At 38.3% G+C, this 18842-nt stretch overlaps 1 protein-coding gene across 1 annotated transcript; it reads right to left on the bottom strand.

Moving 5' to 3' along the window:
* Window positions 1-17483: 17483 nt before the first annotated feature.
* On the bottom strand, window positions 17484-18422 carry LOC122467863 (olfactory receptor 4F3/4F16/4F29-like). The gene has a single exon (XM_043554445.1). It carries the CDS (start codon window positions 18420-18422, stop codon window positions 17484-17486), a length of 939 nt encoding a protein of 312 aa, XP_043410380.1.
* Window positions 18423-18842: the final 420 nt, after the last annotated feature.

Here is an 18842-nt window from a genome sequence, read left to right as displayed (position 1 = left end):
AGCAAAGGTCATGATCTCACAGTTCATAGGTTCGAGCCTCGCACTGGGCTCTGTGCTGACAGCTCAGAGCCTGGAGCCTGCTTCGGATTCTGTACCTGCTTCTCTCCTGCTCCTCCCCTACTCATGTTCTGGCTCTGTCTCTCAAAAATAAACAAACGTTAAAAAAAATTTTAATGTGATTTTCTGAATTAAAACTGACACCAAACACCAGCATTTACACAAACTACCTATTATTTGCACTAATTTGGCATGACAGTAACTACATATAACTACATGACCAATTAAATATTAGAAGTACACTGTATACAGAAATAAGATCAGTCATTACTACCATACTTTGCTCACTCTTCTCATCTTGGTGCTCATTTGGAAGGACACAACGGTGGTAAATTATTTGAAGGAATATTGGTTATCACATCATCCTTCCTGCCTCTCTATACTTTACTCTCCTCAAAAGTCAAATAAAAGTTCTCAGTTAGTTTACACAGCTTTCCTTAAGAGGAAAGCTATCAAGACATAAATTGCACACATAATAGCTACAATATAAGGCATCATACAATATATGCCATACAAACAGTAGAGAACATCACTAGCTGAATATGTGAGGGGGAAAAACTAATAGAAATTCAAAGGAAGGACCAGTATTATCTGGCAAGGACAAGGATTTCAGGAAGAGGTTGGACTGTGGGGTGTCCTTTTAAATACGAGTGAGAAAAACCTTAATCTGTAGTCTTTGCTTTTAATCATAATGCCTTAAGGGTTTTATTTGAATTGCCCAAAGCTCCTAACTAGGTGTGTAAGTCGGTAAATATTTCCAGAATGAAAGGTTGGTTAATAACCCCTGCACTCTCCAGGAACCAAGGACTCCCATGTTGTTTCTCCGCCATCTTTTGAAATAGATTCCACACGCAGAGAAGAATATTTCTTAGCTCTTATCTCAAAATTGACAATAACCATAACTAATAGTCTCTCTTCAGAGGCACCCCCCCTCTACAAAATATACTTTGCTTGGGGGTGTAGGAAACTTGTGTCTGCAAGCCTACACCTAACACTCAACATATCACGAAGCTTGGCAATAATCTGAGAGGCAGAAACGGGAGAGAGGAAGTATGAAGAAATATGAAAAGAGAGAAAGATACAAGGAAAGGAGAAAATAGAAGAGATGCACACTGTGATAATGAAAGGAAAAGACAGAAAAGAAACCATACAAGGACAGAGGGGAAAAGTTCAGATAAAATTAAATAGGAAGATCCAATTCCCACCTGTGATGGAGTGATTAGGTTTGAAAAGGCAAACTCCTTCAGTACTTGCCCAGCAGACTCATAATTGCTTATGGATATCACACATGGCAATGAATGCAAAGACTGCTTTTTACAATGCAGTGTAAATGGAAATTATCCACAAGTTCTAACTGCTACTCTAATTTGAGAAGCTTACAATAGAACTGTGAGTAGCTTGGGCTTACAAGTCTACCCAAAGCCTGTTTCTCAATCCAGACTCCCGACTCCACTGCCACTTGCTCTAGGAGCTTGGGAAAGTCACTTAACCTCTCTGAGCCTCAGTTTCCTCATTTGTAAAAGTAGATAACAACACCTCCCTTGCAGGGTGTGGGGAGAACTAGGTGATATAGGTAACATACACCTAGTGCAGTACCTACCACATTGTAAAGGCAGAACAAATGGTACCTAATATGTATTAACTATATGTCCCAGTTGTCAGTTCCAAGAATTAAAATTGTTTTAATTTTTAATCCATTATTCTGAGATAACGAATAGGAGTTGGTTTCACGTTAGGCTTTCGTGTCTATGCTGGTGTCAGGTAGCTTGAAAGGATTCATTAGGGATACTTCTGATAGAATAATTTTGTTCCTAAGTGGAGACACTGCTCAGGACTTGGTTTGTAAGAAGTTTATGTTCTGACAAATCATAAGTCAGGCTGTGTCATTTCCACAACCACTCCTCTCCCTATAGCCAAAGCCATGAATAAATTCTTACAAAAACTATTCTGAAGACTTTCTTGACCACCTCACATAACACTGGTAATTTGCACCTGCACTGGGGTGGAGTGCTTCATGGATTTCCAAAGGTGTGCTCATCCAGATAAAAATTTGCACAAACTTACTTACAAAGAGGAGGCAAACCCACAAATACCGGCCTTTCAGGAAATAACACTTTTGCTCCCAAATCACTTTTGTTTTTCAAGATCCATTTAGTATCTTTAGCCACAGTATTGCAAACTGCACAAGTGGAAAACACAAGGTCAGTTTATGCATGTCAAACAATCAGTTATGGATGCAGATGGCCAACGTAGTCCTAGTTCTGTGCATTCCTATTCTTCTGTGCCTTCATATTTATTTTACTAACTAAAATGTATTTATGAGTATGTATTGTTGTCAATCACTTGGAAAGACAATGCCTATCTCACATTGTAAGTCAATATCCAACAAACATAGTAAGATGAATGCCACAGACTTCATAATACCTGAGTAAAGTGAAAGAAGAAAGCCACAGCTGTTGTGATCAGAAAAGACAAAATAGAAAACACGGCACTGAGCAGACCTTTTATAAATAGTAAACATTACAATACATACAGAGAGTTTGAAGAATCCTTTCAGACGGATGGTACAATATGAGAAACGACAGTTAAGCTCAAGGCACTCTGAGATGATGGTGAAGAGGGCAGGCTGCCCAAGAGAACGGAAGTTGTGTAAAAGAACAGTAGAATATAAGACGAGAAGGAAAGTTGAGGCTGGTTTTATGACCTAAGGCTCTAACTGCAGATGGTGAGGTACTGGTAATAAATAAAGAGGAACAAAGACTCAGGAGCAAAGAATTAATGATAAAACCTCTGCTGGAGGAAGATGATTCATCTTCCAGTATGGCAGACACACTAGAAGGAAAGGACCAAGAAGAAAGAAGCTCAGTTAAGAGACTAGTATAATAGAATGGATCACACTTAAGAATCTTCATTATATCAGCAACACCATTTCTTACAACTGAGAAATTGGGCACCTGGGAGCATCTGACTTTGGCTCGGGTCATGATCTCAAGGTTCATAAGTTTGAGCCCTGCATCAGGCTCTCTGCTGTCCAAACAGAGCCGGCTTTGGATCCTCTGTCCTCCTCTATCTGCCCCTCCCCTGCTCATATTTTTCTCTCTCAAAATTGAATATTAAAAAAAAGAAAGAAAAAAAGCAGGGACAAATCTTTGTTCCTGGATTTTTTTTTACTGTTATCCCCCTCACCTACCTGTTTTGCCAAAGGAACTAAGAGATCAACATCACTAAAGATTCAGGTATGGTCTCCCAACCACATCCTATTCAGAACCATTATAGACATACCCAAATAGCTGTAAAACAACGGCACAGCAAGAGTGGAAGCTAATTCTAATTACAGCCCCAGAGGGCAGTGACCAACTGATGCTGCAAAGATCTTGGATTGCCAGATTGAGATCCCTTAACCTGGGGAATTATCACCTATGATCATTTTGGTTTTCCCAGTGTAGCCAAGGAGAGAAGCTGTTAATGAGAAGAAATAAGAGTTGGTAATTTTCTGACAAATAGACTCTTTGCATAATCAAGAACTATTTGGAATCTTGACTTTTACTGTGACTGAATATCTATTCCACAGGAAAATTTAAAGTGGACTTTTGCATTTTTAATCATTTTATGATAATTTTAGTAGGGTGTATTCCATTTTAGAAATGTGAAAATATAGAACAGTATTTTTTTTTTTAATTTTTTTTTTTTGTTTTTTCAACGTTTTATTTATTTTTGGGACAGAGAGAGACAAAGCATGAACGGGGGAGGGGCAGAGAGAGAGGGAGACACAGAATCAGAAGCAGGCTCCAGGCTCTGAGCCATCAGCCCAGAGCCTGACGCGGGGCTCGAACTCATGGTCCGTGAGATCGTGACCTGGCCGAAGTCGGCCGCTTAACCGACTGCGCCACCCAGGCGCCCCTAGAACAGTATTTTTTAAAACCTTGAGGACACACTATTTTGAGTTTAAACAAAAAGAAATACTATTTTCAAAAGTGAAATTAAAGTGATTTTGAAAATCAATCCTCTTGCATATTATCTTGTTCACTCTTTAGACTAGCACAGCAGAGTAAGCACTATTATCACATACAAAATTTCTTTTTCCTTTTTTCTAATTTTAATTTTAGTTAGCTAAAATACAGTGCAATACTGGTTTCAGGAGTAAAATTCAGTGATTCATCACTTAACATACAGCACCCAGGGCTCATCACAACAAGTGCCCTCCTTAATACCCATCACCCATCTACCCCATCTCCCATCCACCCACCTCCATCAAACCTCATTTTGTTCTCTAAGAGTAGTTTGTGGTTTGCTCTCCTCTCTACTCTCCCCTCTCCCACCTTCCCATATGTTCATCTGTTTTGCTTCCTAAATTCTTTTTATCATTTATTTTTTTAATATGAAATTTATTGTCAAATTGGTTTCCATACAACACCCAGTGCTCCTCCCAACAGGTGCCCTCCTCAATGCTCATCACCCACCCTCCCCTCCCTCCCACTCCTAAATTCCAAATATGAGGGAAAACGTATGGCATTTGTCTTTCTCTGATTGATTTATTTTGCTTACCATAATATATTCTAGATCCATCCACATTATTACAAATGCCATGACTTCATTCTTTGATGGCTGAGTAACATTCCAGTGTGTGTGTGTGTGGGTGTGTGTGTGTGGGGTGTGTGTATGTATGTATGTATGTATGTATGTATGTATATACCACATCTTCTTTATTCATTCACCAGTCGATGGACATTTGGGCTCTCTCCATAGTTTGGCTGTTGTTGATAATGCTGCTATAAACATTGGGGTGTGTGTACCCCTTTGAATCTATATTTATGTATCTTATGGGCAAATACAAAGAGTGTAATTGCTGGATCATAGGATAGTTCTATTTCTAGTTTCTTGAGGAACCTCCATACTCTTCCCCAAAGTGGCTACACCAGTTTGCATTCCCCCCAGCAGTGCAAGAGTGTTCCTTTGTCTTCACATCCTCCCCAACACCTGTTGTTTCTTGTGTTGTAAATTTTAGCCATTCTGACAGGTGGGAGGTGGTGGCTCTTTGTGGTTTTCATTTATATTTCCCTGATGATGAGTCATGTTGAGCATCTTTGCATGTGCCTGTGAACCATCTCGATGTCTTCTTTGGCAAAGTGTCTATGACATGCAAGATTTCAATTTACAAAATAAACCAGATTATATATCTAAGAAAGCTTAGTTTCATCTTTGAACACAGAACCACTAATTTGTTCCTGTTCTTCTCTTCAGCATACTCCTTTGCCACAAAGTACTGAATACAAGTACAATGTTACCCAATTTTTTTAGAAGACAAAATCAAAGTATCAGGTAAGACCACCAACTCCACAGAGATAATTGACTATCACTTTTGAAAATAGAGAATTCTAGATTAAGACAGCTGAAAAGAAAGTGTTTCCTCTCCTCTTCCTGCTACACCAAGGTAACCAACAAGGCTCTCACCAAACCTCACACTTTATAACCCTTCCTTCTTGTGCACTCAAGAACCACTGCAGCTTCCCCCCCACTTTGGTATCATCCATGCTTCCCTGTTTTGTCATTCCCCTCAGCTTTCACCATATGTAGATCTCCCAACGTACTAAATTTTTTTTTAATTTTAATGTTTATTTATTTTCAAAGAGAAATAGAGAATGACTGCAAGTGGTGGGTTGGGGGGGGAGGCACAGAACCCAACATGGGGCTTGAACCCACAAACCACAAGCTCATGACCTGAGCCAAAGGCAGACCCTTAACCAACTGAGCCACCCAGGTGCCTCTAGAAACTCTTAATCTAACTTTCCTTTAATGCTCCATTTCTCTAAAGACCTTTCCAAAAAAATTCCTCAAATGAGTTGCCTCTGCTCTCTTCTCCAATTCCTCTCCCAGATTTTCCTGCAAATTCACTCCAGTCAGAAAGTTTTTTGAAGTGTTTTTAAAATTTATTTAGGTTGCGGGAAGAAGGGGGGAGAAGGAGATAGAGAATTCCAAGCAGGCTCCACACTGTCAGCACACAGCCCAAAGCAGGGCTCAAACTCATGAACCGTGAGATCATGACCTGAGCCGAAATCAAGAGTGGGGTGCTTAACCGACTGAGCCACCCAGGCATCCCAGCACTCCAATCAAAATTTGAGTCCAGAACTTCCACTAAAACTTGTCTTTCAGTGTTCCCATGACCTTCATATCAAAATCTAATGATCAAGTCTCAATCCTCATCTTTTAACTGTTCATTACCTACTCCAACCTTCAGGTACATTTTCTTCACTTGGCTTATCAGGTACCACACAATCCTGGTCTTTCCTTTTCATCACTGGTGGCTCCTCTTTACTCTCCATAAGTTGTTATTCAGTCTCTGAGCTCTTGATGTCTAAGAATACCAGCGCTCATGTCTTTTCCATCTATTTTCATGCTCTAGGTTTTCTCATCTAGTACCATGCCCTTAAAGAGCATCTGTGTATCAATCTCTTGCTCCTATTTCTACCCTATATATCACACTTGCTTATCCAGGTACCTACTTTACATTTCCACTTGGATATCCAATAAACATCTTAAATGTAATGTGCACAAAATTGAGCTCAGCCTTGTTAAAGTTGGTTACTATGCCTTCATCTTTCCAGTGGTTTATATCAATCAATAAACAAACAAACAAACAAACAAACATAGAGTCACTTCTCTAAAATCCAGTATCCTCCAGCTGGCAAATTGTGTTAGCTAACCCTTCAAAAGCTCACCACATCTTACCATTTGCATTGCTACTCACGCCGACATTCCCCTCTCCCCTTAATTCCTGCAACACACTACTTAATGTACCATTGCTTAGGCCACTGCACCACTTTCTGTAGACTATTCTTAGAAGTACAACGAGTCATAAAGTTAATTTTAAATATAAGTGGTATCATGTCACCTCTCTGCTCAGAATCCTCCAATGGTACCCCGTTTTCTGTTACAATGGTTTACAGAATCCTACATGATTTGGCCTCACTTTACCTATGCAAATTTTCTACTATTCTCCTCTTTTTACACTGACTGGCCTTTTTGCTGTTTCTTGAATACAACCAAGCACTTTAAGCCTTTGCACTGACTATGTCCTCTGCCTGGGATGAACTTTCCTCCTGACATTTGCAATGATAATTCACTTGCCTGTATCAAATCTTTACTCAAGGACACCTTCCCACTGATGCCTACACCCTAACTGCCCTGATGGGAAGTGCAACACACTGCCCACAACTCTGGACTTTCAGATGCACTTTAACCTTCCCTATTATATTGCTATTGCACTTATTTCCTATTAACTTTCTTTAGAACTTGTTTATTTTGCTAAATATTTATTATCTGGATAGGTGCACAAGAGTAGGAATTATATATATATATATATATATATATATATATATATATAAAACTTACATATACATAACAATGAAAAAAGTATGTAAATAAACTTTATGTATATTTATTTATGAATAGTTTTATATATATTTAATGTTTACTTATTTTATATATATTAAATGTACAAATATATATTTGTTTTGTATATGTATATATTTATATATAAATTATATATTTTTTAAACGTTTATATTATATATAGTATATTTATAATATACAAACATAATACATATAATATATATAATTTATTATATTTATATATCTAATTATGTAAATATATTTTAAATATACTTTATATACATTACATATTTTACCTATATATTATGTGTATATTTATCATATATTTATTTATATAATGTATACATAATTATAAAATATATAATTTATGTACATAAATATGTATGTGTTTTATATACATTTAATATTTTCTGTATTAATATATATTAAATATACATTAATACGTGTTATGTATTTTATATATAAATTATATATTTATATATATTATATGTTTCACACATTTTATATGTATATTTTTATATATTTAATATATATTAATATGTAATATATATTACATGTACATTTTTTTTTTTACTTTATTGATATATTCAAAATGCCTACAGTAATGCCTGGCACTCAGTTGGCACCTGATACTTGCTGCATGAATGAAAAATTGAAAAGGGAAGGTGGAGGTTAAATTATAGGGAAAGAATGAGAATCACAACTGGGTTCTTGGTTTCATGCCTGGATAGATGATAGTCTAAGGAGATGGAGTTTTCAGTGCTGATCACAAGTACCATTTTGTGTCTCTTCAGTCAAAGGATATATGAGAGATGCCATTAGATATATCACATATTATTCTGGATCTCAGAAGACACCAGGACTGTGTTTTATATAGTAATGTAGTATCAAATGGTTATACATCAGAAGGGAAAGGATTACTCACCAAACAGTACTGAGAAAATCAGCAAGCAGATTTGAAAACTTTAGATCCCATCCTATTATTTCTACCAAAAATAATTTTAAGGTGGATAAATTATTTTAGAAATACATGTGAGTGAATATTCATTAGGTGTTCGAATGGAAAAGAACTAAGAACAAAACTTAGCCACAATAAAGAACAAAATAAAAATTCACAATTTAAAAGTTCCATAGATGGGGCGCCTGGGTGGCTCAGTTGAGCATCCAGCTTCTACTCAGGTCATGGTCTTGTGATTCACGGGTTCAAGCCCCCCATCAGGATCTGTGCTGACAGCTCAGAGCCTGGAGCCTGCTTCGGATTCTGTGTCTCCCTCTCTCTCTGCCCCTTCCCTGCTCATGCTCTGTCTCTCTATCTCTCAAAAAAAATAATAAACATTAAAAAAATTTTTTGGATCCTGGGAAGATGGTGGCGTAGGAGGACGCTGGGCTCACCGCGTCCTGCTGATCACTTAGATTCCACCTAAACCTGCCTAAATAACCCAGAAAACTGCCAGAAGTCTAGCAGAACTGGGTCTCCGGAGGGAAGCTCAGAGAGAGGCCCACGGAAGAGGGTAGGAAGGGCAGAGAGGCGGGGCGCGCTCCACAGACTGGCGTAAGGGAGCAGGGGCAGAGGGGCGGCCAACTGGCCAAGCAGAGCCCCCGAGACTGGCTTGCAAAAGCGGAGGGGACAGACGGAGTGTGTTCCGACACCAAGAGGGACTTGACATCTGGAAGGTTATAAGCTAACAGCTCTGATCAGAAAATGGGAGGACTAGAGGACAACGGGAGGGAGAGTTGTTGAGCCACGGACAACAGAGCTCAGTTTGGTTGGGAACAAAAGCACTCGCCAAGGCCATCTCCCTCGCCCATCCCCCTGCCAAAAGCCCAAAGGGAACCAGTTCCTGCCAGGGAACTTGCTTGCACTGCACAAACACCCAACTCTGTGCTTCTGCAGATCCATCCCTCCGGCGGGTCTGACTCCCTCCCAGTGCTGCAGGGCCCCTCCCGAAGCAGATCTCAGAAGGAAAAGCAAGCTGAGCCTGCCCCTCCCGCCCCCATGCACCTTGCCGAACCACCCCAGCTAATACGCCAGATCCCCAGCACCACAAGCCTGGCAGTGTGCAAGTAGCCCAGAAGGGCCACACCACCCCACATGAATCCTGCCCCTAGGAGAGGGGAAGAGAAGGCACACACCAGTCTGACTGTGGCCCCAGCAGTGGGCTGGGGGCAGACATCAGGTCTGACTGCGGCCCTCCCACAAATGCAAGTTATTCAAGACAGCACAGGGGAAGTGCCCTGCAGTCCCGCACCACTCCAGGGACTACCCAAAATGAAGAAACGGAAGAATTCCCCACAAAAGAATCTCCAGGAAATGACAGCTAATGAACTGATCATAAAGGATTTAAACAATATAACAGAAAGCGAATTTGGAATTATATTCATAAAATTAATCACTGGACTTGAAAACAGTATAAAGGCCAGCAGAGAATCTCTTGCTACAGAGATCAAGGGACTAAGGAACACCCAGGAGGAGCTAAAAAATGCTATCAATGAGCTGCAAAATAAAATGGAAACAACTACGGCTCGGATTGAAGAGGCAGAGGAGAGAATAGGTGAACTAGAATATAAAATTATGGAAAAAGAAGGTGAGAAAAAGAGAGAGAAAAAATCCAGGAGTATGAGGGGAAATTTAGAGAACTAAGTGATGCACTAAAGAGAAATAATATACGCATAATTGGTATTCCAGAGGAGGAAGAGAGAGGGAAAGGTGCTGAAGGTGTACTTGAAGAAATAATAGCTGAGAACTTCCCGGATCTGGGGAAGGAAAAAGGCATCGAAATCCAAGAGGCAGACAGAACTCCCTTCAGACGTACCTTGAATCAATCTTCTGCATGACATATCATAGTCAAACTGGCAAAATACAAGGATAAAGAGAAAATCTGAAAGCAGCTAGAGATAAACGTGCTCTAACCTATAAAGGGAGACCTATAAGACTCGTAACCAATCTCTCTACTGAAACTTGGCAGGCCACAAAGGAATGGCAGGAGATCTTCAACGTGATGAACAGAAAAATTATGCAGCCGAGAATCCTTTATTCAGAAAGTCTGTCATTAAGAATAGAAGGAGATATAAAGGTCTTCCCAAACAAAAACTGAAGGAATTCGTCACCACTAAACCAGCCCTACAAGAGATCCTAAGGGGGATTCTGTGAGTGAAATGTTGCAAGGACCACAAAGTACCAGAGACATCACTACAAGCATGAAATCTACAGACATCACAATGACTCTAAACCCATATCTTTCTATAATAACACTGAATATAAATGGACTAAATGCTTCAACCAAAACACAGGTTATCAGAATGGATAAAAAAAAAAAAGGACTCATCTATTTGCTGTCTACAAGAGACTCATTTTAGACCTGAGGACACCTTCAGACTGAAAGTGAGGTCATGGAGATCTATCATGCTACTGGAAGTCCAAAGAAAGCTGGAATAGCCATACTTATGTCAGACAAACTAGACTTTAAATTAAAGGTTGTAACAAGAGATGAAGAAGGACATTATATAATAATTACAGGGACTATCCATCAGGAAGAGCTAACAATTATAGAGGTCTCTGTGCCAAATACAGGAGCTCCCAAATATATAAAACAATTACTCACAAACATAAGCAACCTTATTGATAAGAATATGGTCACTGCAGGGGGCTTTAATCCTCCACTTACAACAATGGATAGATCATCTATACACAGGATCAATAAAGAAACAAGGGCCCTGAATGATACATTGGATCAGATGGACTTGACAGATATATTTAGAACTCTGCATCCCAAAGCAACAGAATATACTTTCTTCTCGAGTGCACATGGAACATTCTCCAAGATAGATCATATACTGGGTCACAAAACAGCCCTTCATAAGTATACAAGAATTGAGATCATACCATGCATACCTTCAGACCACAATGGTATTGAGCTTGAAATCAATCACAGGAAAAAGTCTGGAAAACCTCCAAAAGCATGGAGGTTAAACAACACCCCACTAAAGAATGAATGGGTCAACCAGGCAATTAGAGAAGAAATTTAAAAATATATGGAAACAAATGTAAATGAAAATGCAATAATCCAAACGCTTTGGGATGCAGCGAAGGCAGTCCTGAGAGGAAAATAAATTGCAATCCAGGCCTATCTCAAGAAACAAGAGAAATCCCAGAAGAAAATCTAACAGCGCACCTAAAGGAAATAGAAGCAGAACAGCAAAGACACCCCAAGCCCAGCCAAAGGAGAGAAATAATAAAGATCAGAGCACAAATAAACAATACAGAAGCTAAAAAAAAAAACAACTGTAGAACAGATTAATGAAACCAAGAGTTTGATTTTTGATAAAATAAACAAAATTGATAAACCTCTAGCCAGGTTTCTCAAAAAGAAAAGGCAGAGGACCCAAATAGATAAAATCATGAATGAAAATGGAATTATTACAATCAATCCCTTAGAAATACAAGCAATTGTCAGCGAATACTATCAAAACTTATATGCCAACACACTGGACAACTTGGAAGAAATGGACAAATTCCTAAGCACCCACACACTTCCAAAACTCAAACAGGAAGAAATAGAAAATTTAAACAGACCCATAACAAGCAAAGAAATTGAATCAGTTATGAAAAATCTCCCAACAAGAGTCCAGGACCAGATGGCTTCCCTGGGGAAGTCTACCAGACATTTGAAGCAGAGATAATACCTATCCTTTTCAAGCTGCTCCAAAAAAATAGAAAGGGAAGGAAACTTCCAGACTCATTATATGAAGCCAGTATTACTTTGATTCCTAAACCAGACAGAGACCCAGCAAAAAAAGAGAACTACAGGCCAATATCCCTGATGAATATGGATGCAAAAATTCTCAATAAGATACTAGCAAATCGAATTCAACATCATATAAAAAGAATTATTCACCATGATCAAGTGGGATTCAATCCTGGGCTGCAGGGCTGGTTCAACATTCGCAAATCAATCAATGTGATACATCACATTAATAAAAGAAAAGATAAGAACCATATGATCCTCTCAATCGATGCAGAAAAAGCATTTGAAAAAATTCAGCATCGTTTCTTAATAAAAATCCTCGAGAAAGTCAGGATAGACAGAACATACCTAAACATCTTAAAGCCATTTATGAAAACCCACAGCTAATATCACCTCAATGTGGAAAAACTGAGAGCTTTCCCCTGATATCAGGAACATGACAGGGATGTCCAATCTCACCCCTGTTGTCTAACATAGTGTTAGAAGTTCTAGCATCAGCCATCAGACAACAAAAGGAAATCAAAGGCATCAAAATTGACAAAGATGAAGTCAAGCTTTCACTTTCTGCAGATGGCATGATATTATACATGGAAAACCCAGTAGACTCCACCAAGAGTCTACTAGAACTGATACATGAATTCAGCAAAACGCAGGACACAAAATCAATGTACAGTAATCAGTTGCATTCGTATACACTAATAATGAAGCAACAAAAAGACAAATAAAGAGACTGATCCCATTCACAATTGCACAAAGAAGCATAAAATACCTAGGAATAAACCTAACCAAAGATGTAAAAGATCTGTATGCTGAAAACTATAGAAAGTTTAAGAAGGAAATTGAAGAAGATTTAAAGAAATGGAAAAACATTCCATGCTCATGGATTGGAAGAATAAATATTGCCAAAATGTCAATACTACCCAAAGCCATCTACACATTCAGTGCAATCCCAATCAAAATTGCACCAGCATTCTTCTCGAAGGTAGAACAAGCAATCCTAAAATTTGCATGGAACCACAAAAGACCCCAAATAGCCAAGTAATATTGAAGAAGACCAAAGCGGGAGCCATCAAAATCCCAGACTTTAGCGTCTACTACAAAGCCATAATCATCAAGACAGCATGGTATTGGCACAAAAACAGACACACAGAGCAACGGAATAGAATACAGACTCCAGAATTGGACCCACAAACATATGGCAAACTAATCTTTGAAAAAGCAGGAAACAATATCCAATGGAAAAAAAAATCTCTTTAACAAATGGTGCTGGGAGAACTGGACAGCAACATGCAGAAGAATGAAACTAGACCACTTTCTGACACCATTCACAAAAACAAACTCAAAATGGATAAAGGACCTGAGTGTTAGACAGGAAACCATCAAAACCCTAGAGGAGAAAGCAGGAAAAAACCACTCTGACCTCAGCCAGAGCAATTTCTTACTTGACACATCTCCAAAGTCAAGGGAATTAAAAGCAAAAATGAACTATTGGGACCTCATGAAGATAAAAAGCTTCTGCACTGCCAAGAAAACAATCAACAAAACTAAAAGGCAACCGAAGAAGAGGAAGAGTTATTTGCAAATGACATATCGGACAAAGGGCTAGTATCCAAAATTTATAAAGAGCTCACCAAACTCCACACCCAAAAAACAAATAATCCAGTGAAGATATGGGCAGAAAACATGAATAGACACTTCTGTAAAGAAGACATCCGGATGGCCAACAGGCACATGAAAAGATGCGCAACATCGCTCCTCATCAGGGAAATACAAATCAAAACCATACTCAGATACCAACTCACACCAGTCAGAGTGGCTAAAATGAACAAATCGGGAGACAATAGATGCTGGCGAGGATGTGGAGAAACGGAACCCTCTTGCACTGTTGGTGGAAATGCAAACTGGTGCAGCCACTCTGGAAAAAGTGTGGAGGTTCCTCAAAAAATTAAAAATAAACCTACCCTATGACCCAGCATTAGCACTGCTAGGAATTTACCCAAAGGATACAGGAGTGCTGACACAAGGGGCATTTGTACCCCAATGTTTATAGCAGCACTTTCAACAATACTCAAATTACGGAAAAAGACTAAATGTCCATCAACTGATGAATGGATAAAGAAATTGTGGTTTACATACACAATGGAATACCACGTGGCAATGACAAAGAATGAAATATGGCCTTTCATAGCAACATGGATGGAAATATAGAGTGTTATGCTATTTGAAATAAGTCCTACAGAGAAAGACAGATACCGTATGTTTTCACTCTTATGTGGATCTTGAGAAACTTACAGGAGACCTGGGGGGGGTGGGGGGAGGAGGAAAAAAAAAAGAGGTTACAGTGGGAGAGACAGCCAAACCCTAAGAGACTCTTAAAAACTGAGAACAAACTGAGGGGAGATGGAGGGTGGGAGGGAGGACAGGGGGGGTGATGGGTAATTAGGAGGGCACCTGTTGGAATGAACACTGGGTGTTGTATGGAACCAATTTGACAATAAATTTCATATTAAACACACACACACACACACACACACACACACACACACACACAAAACACACAAACAAACGTTAAAAAATTTTTTAAGTGGATATACGTTTTAGCAGGTAAAAACCTTTTGGGAAAATTACAATGTGAATAAAGAATTTAAATGATTATGATCCTCTATTGATTCTAAATATATCAATCTCTAAAGGAAGTAATCTGAGATACAGACAACATATGTAATATTTTCAAGCAGAGTACAAAATTAAAGATAATCTAATAGATCAATGAGAGAGGAATAACAAATATAATTATGATTCTCATATAATGCAGTAGTATGTATGTATTTAAAACTATTTTGAAAAAATTAATTTAATTAAAAAAATAAAAAATAAAAAAATAAAAAAATAAAAAATAAATAAATAAATAAAATTATTTTGTACTACAACATTTGATAATGCGAAAAAATTCTCTGAATGTAATATTCATCAAAAAGGCAGGCAGGATAAAATGCAGAGACCATTAAATGTCCCTTTTATAAATATCTATTTTTATTTAAGCAGAGAAAAACACTATAAATTAGCATATCAAAATATTGCCACTAATTATCTCCACATAGTGATTTTATGGGTGATTTCTACTTCATCTCTAATTCAAAGGAAGCTTTTCTTTTTATTAGAAGAAAAAAATTGTATTAGAAAAAATAGTACTTTCTTAAGTAATAAAACATGGAGGAATTCACATCAGAAATCATGGAAAATACACTCTTCTTAGAACCAGAAATGTATTTATCAATACCCTTTCGATTATACAGGACAAAACCACACCTCAAACAAACTTAAGCAAGAAGGTTAATGTATTCGCCTGTTTATTAGCTCAGCTGGTCACCAAATTCATTGGTGGGCAAGAATGAAGCTGAATGCCAAAGACTGTTGGAACCAAGAAACTGGCTACTGCCAAGCTTCTATCTGTAAATCCTACGTCTTTTTCCACATACGTTTTTTCAGTATCCCAGACTTGATTTTTGACAGCAGGAAGTATGATGGCCAGCAGTTTCTCCATATCACAGCTCAAAAAGGGATGAGCTTGTTTTCTCTCTGTTCTTGGGTCTACCATCCTGAGGAAAAGCTCAGATTTGGCCCATCTTGGTCAGAGGCTCATACCTGAAGCCTTCAACTATGGCTAAGAGATGTGTCATCAAGACTTGGTTCAGAAGCATCCTTTAAGCAAACAGAAGTAGTCAGAGAGGTAGGATTTACATGTCACCTTCCAGTCATATGACATGGTTACGGCAAGACAAAGCTACATTTACCAGGAGAAGCAGGTTGCTGATTTGAGCAAATAACACACTAGATGTCCACTAAAAGCAGTTATCTCTTCAGAGTACAAAGAATGACCTTTAAAATTAAGTGATACAGAAAATCTTCAGGTACTATGCAGTTGGCGAATCTGTCTTATCATACACACAGACCTGATAGAAGAGCAGAAAGACAAAAGATTGGGAGGCGTAGAAATTTTTTTAAATCAGAGAGGAATCTGGTAGCCTGCTAGCCTACTGAACCTTATTTAATCAGTAAAAGAGAAACCTGGAATTTCCCCTTTAAAAACACTACTTCCAAACAAATCTTAGCAGACAGAGTATAAGTGCTAGCTACTAAACTGTTTTCCAAGTATCCATCAGGGGTGTCAAAAATAATGAATGAATGATAAAAAGAGCAATGGAAATCGAAAGAAAACACAAATAAATTAGCAAGAGACATTGTAATTTCATTAATAAGGACCACTTACAAGACAATAGGAATACTGATTAACTGGTTAAGGACTATGTGTAAGGATACATAAGGTTCAGAGTTATTTGTACTACATCTCTGAGAATGAGCCTTGGTTCTTCTTTGTTAAAATGGATATGAATGGAAATTTCTAAATCCATGTATGCAAATCCCTTATTCCTCTAGAATATAATACATTCATATAAAAAAACACCTCCCAAATTAAAACTTAGCTTGCAATGCCTCAAATCCTGTAAATGCAATGGGAATAGTATTCTTTCATAAGAAAGAAAAGGAAGAACCAGGCTAGTTACAAAAAAAAATGAGAACGAATCTTAAAGAACATAGGAGTTAGATAGTCTGAAACAGAATACAAACAAAAGTCAAAAGGTAAATCTTGTGAGACCAACCAGCTCTGTCCAGACAGAAAGGTGGCCTGGCCTAAGGATCCATTACTTTTCCACTTGTGATGGCAGGCCTATCCTCAAAGGCATCAAAATCTCATGTGATTATTTGAGTGTCCAGCTGACTCCTCTTACTCCGGTTCCCTCCTCATTAATGTCCTTACATCACTTGACTTCTCATAAATTTCCCTTCACTGAATTAATCAATTAGGCTTACATGAAAGTTCAGACCACTTGCTGATCTTTCACAGCAAGTTAATCAATTGACATCTTGATATACGTATATATTTCTATCTAGTATCAATTTATTTAGTGTCAATCAGCATTCTCTTACATAACACACTCTGACACTGAAGAGACACAATTTTGAATTCTATACCACAGTAAATTCATCAAGGTAATGTCTCCTGAGAGACGAGCAATTGTCCTTCTCTGGGAGCTACTGTTTATCACACCACATGCTTCCTTCAACCAACCGTAGGCAGCAACACAATCTCTCAGTTAAGATTTTTAAAGACCCTTGTTATTTTAATCTGGGACAACTCAATGGTAGTAAGGTACTTGGAATCTGGTATTCAAACTATAGATATGTAATGTTACTTCAAGTCAGTTAGGAAATTTTGTAATACTTGTGTCATTTAAGAAATCCTTCTATAAATAATAAACCGACTACACACTTTCCTCATTGCCACTTTCATCTCTTTGTTCCTGAATGTATAGATGACTGAGTTAAAAAAAGGAGTGAGAACTGCATCAAAAATAGCAAGATTTTTGTCTAGGTGTGAGGTGGGGTGAGGCCAGATATAAACGAAGATGCAAGGGCCAAAGAACAGAATTACCACCATGACATGAGTTGACAAAGTGGAGAGGGCCTTAGTTGTGCCTGCTGAAGAGTGTTTCCGAACAGTGATCAGGATAGAAATGTACGAGACAATCAATATGAAGAATGATCCCAGAGATATGAACCCACTGTTGGCTATGACCATGAACTCTAGACGGTAGGTGTCTGTGCAGGCAAGTTTGATGAACCGAGGAAAGTCACAATAAAAGCTGTCTAACACATTAGGGCCACAGAATGGCAATGTTATTACAAAACCCAGTTGAATCACAGAGTGGGTCAAGCCAATTACCCAGGCAGCAACTGAAAGCAAAATACACATTTTTCGGTTCATAATAGTCAAATAGTGCAGAGGCTTGCATATGGCAACATATCTGTCAAAGGCCATGGCGATGAGCAGCACCATCTCCACGCCACCGATGACGTGGATGAAGAAGATTTGAGCGATGCAGCCACCAAAGGAGATGACCTTACGCTTTCTGAAAAGGTCATAAATCATCTTCGGAGAAATGACACAAGAAACTCCCAGGTCAATGAAGGACAGGTTGGCCAACAGAAAGTACATGGGGGAGTGTAAGTGAGGGTCAGAAATCACAGTGAGCATGATGAGGGAGTTTCCCATCATGCTTGCCACATAAAACGTAGAGGAGAACACAAAGAGGAGAAGTTGGATCTCCCAGGAATCGGTGAGTCCCAGGAACACAAACTCTGACACCACAGAGTGATTTGCTCTATCCATTGATTTATCTGCTAGAATGTTCCAGACAAAAGAAAATAACAAGAAACTAAAATGAGAATGTTAATAAAGTTCTACATTAAAATGATTAATTAATCAAGGATATTCACATTGTGAGAACAAGATAACTCCTCAATTCCTTGTCAGGGTCATTATTAAATATGCATTTTACTGGGATCACCTAAAGCAGTTGAGTCACTTCCACATACAGTATTCCTAACACAGTGGCTGCAAGGACTATGGATCTATAAACAAGAAAATGATGCAAATATGAAAACATAGATGTATATAGCAAGGATCATGAGGCACGGGGAAGGTGGTGCAATGCAACACAAACAGAAAAAGAAAGAAGAGGTAAAGATTGCATTTGCCAGAATTCACTGCTATTGCTTTTTTAAAATATTTTAAGTTTATGCATTTTTA

Source organism: Prionailurus bengalensis, chromosome B3, assembly GCF_016509475.1.
Source record: "Prionailurus bengalensis isolate Pbe53 chromosome B3, Fcat_Pben_1.1_paternal_pri, whole genome shotgun sequence".
NCBI lineage: Eukaryota > Metazoa > Chordata > Mammalia > Carnivora > Felidae > Prionailurus > Prionailurus bengalensis.
Note: the sequence above shows the minus strand (reverse complement) of the source record. Positions and strands in the feature narration are given on the sequence as shown.

What these genes read in the sequence shown, in the direction of transcription:
- LOC122467863 (XM_043554445.1), bottom strand. Translation starts at nt 18,422, where the DNA reads ATGGATAGAGCAAATCACTCTGTGGTGTCAGAGTTTGTGTTCCTGGGA.